General features: G+C 40.2%; 1 protein-coding gene across 1 annotated transcript in view; it reads right to left on the minus strand.

Moving 5' to 3' along the window:
• Positions 1–8,142: 8,142 nt before the first annotated feature.
• The window catches only part of LOC109487658 (collagen alpha-2(I) chain-like), an 11,420-nt gene continuing 10,639 nt past the window's right edge, over positions 8,143–8,923 (minus strand). The window contains exons 11-12 of the mRNA XM_019791662.1: positions 8,679–8,919; positions 8,143–8,169 (exon numbers count right to left, since the gene is read on the minus strand). Of these exons, the coding sequence (XP_019647221.1) occupies positions 8,143–8,169; positions 8,679–8,919 (268 nt within the window). The remainder of the gene's footprint in view (positions 8,170–8,678; positions 8,920–8,923) is intronic.

The raw sequence follows: 8,923 nt of genomic DNA on the forward strand, positions 1-8,923 counted from the left end.
GACTGTGCGAAGAGAAGACTTTTATTCATTTTTTTCTTGAAAGTAAAACGGCAAAATCATCTCTGTCTGCAGACTCCTTTACAGTCACATTCAGTACTCATCTGGTAAACATTTTCAAAGCGCAATAATTTAGTGAGCCTACATACAAATGATGTAAACACATATGATACTGTAATTTCAGGCTTTTGACTTTAAAAGTTGTTAATAATGATTATCCAAAGCACACTATTTCGTTTCAGACGTTTACATGTATTTGTATTTGTATCTACAACAACAGGAAATTACCCCCCCCCCCCCCGTAACAACACAGACTGAGAACTGGTCAGAAGGACACTTTTAATGATCGCAGTTTAATGATCGCAATGTCGATCACTGGAAAATCACAATGTGAAGTCATAGCTTTTACGTTTAAAGACTGATCATCAAGTATAGTAAACAGCAGTCTAGTGAGCGAAATTTATACTTGTACAGAGGAAAATTAAAAGATGAAATGGAAAATTCGCTTGATGTACTTGTTCACGTTGTATTATGCTTCAAATCATATTCCCTCAGTTTTTAAAGATATTAAGTTCTTACCTTATGAAATAAAGACTGAACTTTAACTTCCAACACTAGATATAGAATTGGGACTTACCCCAAATTTTCGGTTGACTCCATCAACCTTGTTCACGGAATGGACCCGTCTACTCTTGGAACGATGGAGTCAACCGAAAATTTTGGGTAAGTCCCGATTCTATATCTAGTGTTGGAAGTTATAGTTCAGTCTTTATTTCATAATGATTTATACCAACACAGAGGAACTTTCATGCTAAGTTCTTACCTTGTTCAGCAGAATTGAGTTGCCGCCAGGGTGAAGATATAGAACGATGCGGTGGCCAGAAGAGTCGACGTTTTAGTTCGAGAAGCACGAAAACAAAATAGCCTTCAAGTGTCGCTCAAAAGCAAACCAGCCTTATTTGCATATTTAAGATTTGTAGCGGTATCTGTAAATATCTTGGATGTGTCCACTACGGGACAAGGGGTGTACATGTAGTTATAAAATATTTCCTACCCTTTTTATAAGTATATCTGCAATATTACTTTACTATAATTCCTAATATGATTCCTATAATGTAGTTTAGACATTATGGCATGGCCTGAGGAAATGCTTGAAAGAGCAGTCCGGTTCTTAAAAATTCTGCCTAAGAGTAAACCCCCAGTATACAATGGTATGTCCCAGTTTCAGTCCCCTTGTTGCAGGGTGACTACTGTGTGACGGAAGCTGTTTTTTCCCGCCTTCCTGTTTGACATTTTATCTGAGGGAACAGGCGGGAGGTGGGAGGAAGTTTTGGTCCAGGCTGTTAGGTGTAGCGTCCAACGGCGGGAATAACAAAGGAAAAGCGGCCGTCTCATTTTTATCCCAGTTTTTAACGCTTTTGGAAGATTCTGTATAATGATAATGATAATAATAAATGGTTTATTGGCCAAACATCACCCGTGCAATAGCAGCCTTTTAATAAAAAAATAGTGCTGAATTTGATTCAGGGTTTCCATTAAAGATGATACAAATGGTAATGAGACACATAATAATAGACATAATACACATGATACATATTTGTTCCAGATTTTTGTGGAACTGCCGCAAGGGTCTGTGTGGCTGCCATTCGGCGCTACAAGGCGACCTCAATACGACTTTCCCCAACCGAAGTTAGGTACCCATTCACACCTGGGTGGAGTGAGGAAAGTCGTGTAAAGTGCCTTTCCCAAGGGCACAACGTCGGGCGCATGTCCAGACATGTCCCGGGTACGACTCGGGATCGAACCCGGGTCTCCCGGTTCACAGTCAAATGATATACCAGTACGCCACCCGACGCCACCTTGTATATCAAGCTTCAAGCAGATAACTTTCGGTGGCAACAGTTACACAGTATCCATTTTTTTATAGCCAGAGGAGTTTGTATGGCCACTCCTCTGGCCAATGGACACTGCCTTGCCACCATATGATCTGCTTGGAGATAACTGTATATGGTCGATTGCAATTTTGCGAGTCACTGCATCGTTTCGATTTAGGGTTTTAGTTGCATCAAAGAGCCTTGGTTGCATACGTCGTGCTATATATAGCAAACTGAGTGTTTTATAGGAAAAGTACTATTCAGGCCACAGCAAGTAATTTTTATGGATGACATCGACGCGCGCATAAATTTTCGCCTGATTTTGAAAAAAAAAAAGAAATTTTGTTGCCTTCTGACAGTGGTCAACATGCCGAAAATGGGCAAAGATGTCTGTTACCATGCCGGAAGGTGGATGGCAGATAACTATGACGAGAGGAGACAAGAAAAGGCTCTGATTTAATGTTTTGTTTCTCACTTTGATGCAATGATATGTGATGATGGCTGTGTATATGTGATGTTCCCACTGAATAAAAGCCATTCGTACAATGATTGACTCTAAATTTTATAATATAGGAACCTTGTTTTATTTGGCCCGCCTTGTTTTTTTTCGCCCGCTCGCATTAGATTTGGAGTCTGCAGAGGATGTCATCCATAAAATTTACTTGCTGTGGCCTCATTATGTATCCTGCAACATTGAGCTGTCGTTTTACGTATACGGAAAAGGCTGGCTTACATCTTTGTGGGTGGTTGGTTGGCTCTGTCAACCTGCTGTTTGAATTTAAATCCTATGGTATCCAAATCGTACGACGGCCTAGCTAGACTAGTTCTGTTTTCTAGACTAGTTATTTAACTTGAATCCTAAGACATCCAGCTCGTAGCTAGACTAGTCATGATCGGTTTGTTCCTTTTTCTAAGGTCTCAATGTGTTAATTTATGGCGAGTCGAAGTGCTTTAAAAAAAGAATCACGTACTTAAGGCCACACCAAGTAAATTTTATGGATGACGTCCTTTGGAGACCCTAAATCTAATGCGAGAGGGCGAGAAAAAAAACAAAAAGGGCCCTAAAAAACAAGATGCCTAGATTAGAAATATACTAAGAGACGACTAATGTTAGGACACAAATTGAATGAGGTGACACAGTGTAACAAGCAAGAAGTCTTTTATTCATCATCAAAACAGCAATAAATCAGGTAGAACAGCAATTGTCGTCCTGTCCTGTTTTCGCGTCAATCTGACGATTTGCGGCACTGTCGTGACTCTGGTCATGGTTACAGGAAGCGGAATTTCTTGTGTTTTTTTCTAGGAACAGGCCAAAATCAATACGCGCGCGGACGTCATCCATAAAATTTACTTGGTGTGGCCTAATGCCACAAAATTAGTAGCCGGACCCTACATCTGTACATAAATAAACACCAGTCACCCGTTCCCGGATGTACATAACTTCCCTGGAGGTTGTTATCAGCCGACATGTCCATTCACCAATTTCACGCTTCATTTTTGTTGGAATTAGAGAAAAGGACGTACCTTCTATCGTTCTAATATACGTAATGCGACCGTGCGAGTAGGAGAGTCTTCGGTAGAAGGTAGAACGATAGAAGGTACGTCATTTTCAACAATTCCAACAAAAATGCAATTATGACATGCGCTTTATACTAGAGAAATAATTCAAAACAATAGTTGACCAGTTTGTCGATAGGACTTGTTGGAAATATTACATCGAGGAAGGGGGAGGGGGGTACGTGGTCTTACGTCATATCCGTGACCGTTACTAGGCATTATGGGAAGTGTGAAATTGGTGAATTCCTACCTCATGAATACGGTGATATCCTAGCCTTCCACCAGGCTTCGGGAGGCGACTGGAGATAGATCGGCCAAATAGAGAGATAACATGCCGGGGGAGCTGGTCCGCAAGAGAGCACATTTCGGGTGCGGCAAACTGCACTCTCTAGCGGACCAACTCCCTCGGCATGCTATCTCTCTATTTGGCCAATGTCTACTCTTTCCAGGCGCCTCCCGAAGCCTGTTAGAGGTAGTGGTTTCCGTAGTTCTGTTGCTAGAATACCATCAATACCGATGATCGTATAGTCCGTTTCTGACCTAAAAAGGCAGGCTAAGGCCACACCAATTCAATATATTGGTTCTCGGTACACAATCACTGTAAATCACTGAGTTTTCAGGGATTCTATCGACTACTTCTAAAATGCTGGTCTTGTAGAGAATCTATTACCATTAAAGGCTTAACTGAGCTCCTTGGGATTAATGAAGAGAATGATTAAGGTGTATAAATGCAAAGTGCTTCTATTCACGAGTGCTCAAAATCCTCTGTACATCTCTCCTGTAACTTAACATTAGGCCACAGCAAGTAATTTTTATGTATGACTTCAGAGCGCATTAATTTTCGACTGATTTTGGGAAAAAAAGAAGAAATTCTGTTGCATTTTGACAGTGGTCAACATGCCGAAAATGGGGAAAGATGTCTGTTGCCATGCCAGAAGGTGGATGGCAGATAACTATGAAAAGAGGAGACAAGAAAAGGCTCTGATTTAATGTTTTGTTTCTTACTTTGATGCAGTGATATGTGATGTTGGTTGTGTACATGTGATGTTCCCACTGAATAAAAACCATTTGTACAATGATTGAGTCAAAATTTTAAAATGTAGGAACCTTGGTTTTTTTCAGCCCGCCTTGTTTTCGCCCGCTCGCATTGGATTTGGAGTCAGTGGAGGATGTCATCCATAAAATTTACTTGCTGTGGCCTTACGTAAGTTACATAGATTACTGCTGATGTGTTACGCCGAAGGGCGGTTATACCGGCTATACTGATACAGATGCTACTTCAATGCAGGTAGATACAACTGAATATCATAGAAAATCCACCACCAGACAAAAAATTGATTATTCCTAAATACTGCCTCAAAAGTTAAAAATTTCATAACTCTCATTTTCTGTTTTCGTGACTCAGTAAACATTTTTAAATCGTTACATATCTTTTGCACACCTTTCCTTATCTCCTTCCATTGTGAATATTAATTCATACTGAAGCAAGTTCTGAATATCATATAAAAATTATCAAATCAGCCAAAGGTAAGCTGTATCATTCGTTACTACATGTTGCACTTATGTACAGTATTGGTTTGATTTTGTAAGAGTCTTACGTATACAATTCAATAATTCAAAATACCGGCTATACAGAAACAGATACTACTTCAATGCAGATACATACTACTGAATATCATAGAAAATCCACCACCAGACAAAATTGATAATTTCTAAATACTGCCTAAGTAAAAACTTTCATAACTGTCATTGTCTGTTCTCGTGACTCAGTAAACATTTTTTAAATCGTTACATATCTTTTGCACACCTTTCCTTATCTCCTTCCATTGTGAATATTAATTCATACTGAAGCAAGTTCTGAATACCATATAAACATTCAACTTTAACAAATCAGCCAAAGGTAAACCTTGTCATTCATTACTACATGTTGCACTTATGTACATTATTGGTTTGATTATGTAAGAGTTTTATGTATGCAATTCAATAATTCAAAATACCGGCTATATAGAAACAGATACTACTTCAATGCAGGTACATACTACTGAATATAATAGAAAATCCACCACCAGGCAAAATTGATGATTTTGAAAAACTGCCTATTAGTAAGTTAAAACTTTCATAACTGTCATTCTCTGTTCTGGTGACTCAGTAATCATTTCCTATAAATCATCTCCATTGTGTATATTAAGTCATACTGAAGCACGTTCTATATACCATCTAAACGTTTGACTTTAACAAATCAGCCAAAGGCAAACATTGTCATCCGTTACTACATGTTGCACTCATGTACATTATTGGTTTGATTATGTAAGAGTCTTATGTATACAATTCAATAATTCAAAATACCGGCTATACAGAAACAGATACTACTTCAATGCAGGTACATACTACTGAATATCATAGAAAATCCACCACCAGACAAAATCAATAATTTCTAAATACTGCCTAAGTTAAAACTTTCATAACTGTCATTGTCTGTTCTCGTGACTCAGTAAACATTTTTAAATCGTTACACATCTTTTACAAACCCTTCCTCTCCTTCCATTGTGTATAGTAATTCATACTGAAGCAAGTTCTGAATATAATATAAAGATTCTAAACGTTTGACTTTAACAAATCAGCCAAAGGCAAACGTTGTTATCCGTTACTACAAGTTGCACTTACGTACATTATTGGTTTGATTATGTAAGGGTCTTTTGTATACAATTCAAGGATTCAAAATACCGGCTATACAGATACAAATACGTACAACCTTGTCAAATGACAGTATCTGTCACTGGTGCGGATGCAACTATTTACTGGATGTGTTACATGCGTAATACATCACTTGAGTAAACAATTATGCTTTAGACCATGCTTTTATACTATCATGAAAGTTCATCTGTGTTGGTAGGCACATCATTTTTAAAGATAAAACTTAAATCTGACACAATAACAGTTCTCTCACCTAGAGCTTTCGACCAGTCACTCTGGTCTTCCTCAGTAGACTGACCCAGTGAGGCTTGTCACGTGGCTTCTTTGAAGTGTGACGTCATTACTGGGTTAATAACATGCATTATACTTGTCCAGACGTACTTTTGATTATGGCTCAAACCCCCTTGACTTTGGCATACTAGCCACAATGCAAACCCCGATTAAACCACCATGAACCAGCTTCTATGGCCCTTTGGCTAAAACAAACAGTACAGGAGGGGGATACATAAGTCCACCTCTGAGTGTTCCATTACCATACCCTTTCCCACAATTGCTGACAACTAAGAAGAAAAATCAATAAACACCATTCTAATGCACTCTACGACTCAACTGCATGCACCTAGTTGTAAGTGCAGTGATAGTGTGGTCATCTCAATAATGATGTTTCTCTGGGCGTCATATTCTCAGGTTTCTGCAGCCCATGGATTGAATTCCAACGTCAACATTTCACCTGCAAGTTGTGAAGCGTCGAAAAGCCGTTGTTCAGCTGCTCAGTTGCGAGGGATTGACCTGTCGCCTATATGCACGTCCTGAAATGACAAGGAATGAACGAATGGATAACCATCCCGAAGATAGGGACGGGCGGTGAAGACAGTCTGTGATTTTACAGTGCCTAATCTTCTTATTGATTTGAAGAAATCACATGTTTACGTAATTGCTTACTTGCGGCGACTTGGCAGATAAACTTCGCTGTCCTGTACTTTGGTAATATGCGCCATTTGCCTCCCAAATAGAAAGCCCAGAGTGTAACACCGGTATGGTATCTTGGTTGTGCACGAAACCAATTGTTGTGCTTCATCCTACGAAGAGGGGAACCATCGACCCACTTCCAAGGCGCTCCTTCGCTCAATAGTCCAAACCAGAAAGGTGAACCAGTCGACACGCGATTGTGAAGGGAGATCAGGAAGTCGTCAATACCACGGTCTTTGGGCATGGCGAGGGTGCCGCCATTTTGACGACAGGTCGCGTCTGCATCTCTGAATTTCTTCCGGGTGTTGAAGGCCTTGTAGCAGGTTCCACTGTACATTTTGTAACCGTCTTCGGGGCAAGGAGCTGAAAATTACAATGAACAAGAGTTCCATGATATTATACCTTTGACAAATCATGTTAACCGGTGAAGCTGGCTAGTTATACATTTTTTCTTCGTAATTATATAAATAAGAGCTTCATTTGCATGAATTATATCAGTTAATCATATTCTGTAGTAATCTGTACCCAATGAGAGTCGTATCTTTAAGAAATAAGGCTATTGTAGCATTTTCTTATAAATTATGCAAATGAGGTCCTGATTTGAATGAATTATGTTTAGTGATGTTCACCTTCACTGAACTTACAAATATGACAAGTATTAGATTCCCAGTAGTAGCTACCAGTATAAATTAAATTTCCATTAGCTACCACCATGAATTTATAGCACTTTACCATTAATTATGCAAATTAGGTCTTCATAATCAATATATTTGCCAATATAATCCTGTCGTTCACAGTTACATAGGTCACAAGTCTTTCATAGTCCTATTATTGAACTAATCAGATATTATTTTCTCACTAATTATGCAAATTAGATCCTGATTTGCATAAATAGAATTCAATTGTGTCAAACATTACTTAAGCTACCTACATATTAAAAATCACGACGATATCTGACAAACGGTTCTTAAGTTATCCTCTCTAAAACTTTAAAAAAAATTAAAACAAATCGCCATGCAGTTCCAGAACAAGCTGGGAGGCCAAACTCACACTACTTCTTTCCCAGCACATGATCTACCTACCATTTAAAATTCATGACATTCAGAATGTCCAGATCGCGAGATATCAGAACCGAAAGTTCCACTGGAGTACCATAACGAGCCGCTAGGGGGTCAAATCATTCCGAGGACCCACCTACCAAGTTTTATGACAATCCAGCCAAACCTTCTTGAGTTATCGTTCTAAATTACACGCACGCGCATTCTGTGGTGTTCTGCGGTGGCGCTACTGACAGAAGACACGGGGTTGGAATGGAAGTCCAATCCCAGCATATTAAGCAATGTGCTTCGTCGCAATAAAAACATTCTTCATGTCCTTAAGTAGCAGACAAGGGTATACATGCATTTGCAATTGGTTCGTGATGACCTTAACCTACGACTGATGCGGCCTAAACTACAACCTAGGCCTGCTTTCGGTACATGGCATGCTGTAAATTGTTATCTCACATCCACGTTCAGCCTGTCCAGGAGGGCGACGTGGATTCGTTGACATCCCTGGTGGGCCGAATGCTCCTGGTGACCCACCCACCCTCACATCAACTGGCCTTATGGGCCCCTTTTCTCCCGTAGGGCCAGGTGGCCCCATGGCTCCCTTTCCTCCTTTAGGGCCAGCTGGTCCCACGGCTCCTCTCTTTCCCTTGGGGCCAGCTGGTCCCACGGCTCCTTTCTCCCGTAGGGCCAGCTGGTCCCACGGCTCCTCTCTTTCCCGTAGGCCAGCTGGTGCCACGGCTCCATTCTTCCCGTAGGCCAGCTGGCCCCACGGCTCCTCTCTTT

This window comes from Branchiostoma belcheri, unplaced genomic scaffold (assembly GCF_001625305.1).
Source record: "Branchiostoma belcheri isolate BF01 breed outbred unplaced genomic scaffold, Haploidv18h27 scaffold9, whole genome shotgun sequence".
NCBI lineage: Eukaryota > Metazoa > Chordata > Leptocardii > Amphioxiformes > Branchiostomatidae > Branchiostoma > Branchiostoma belcheri.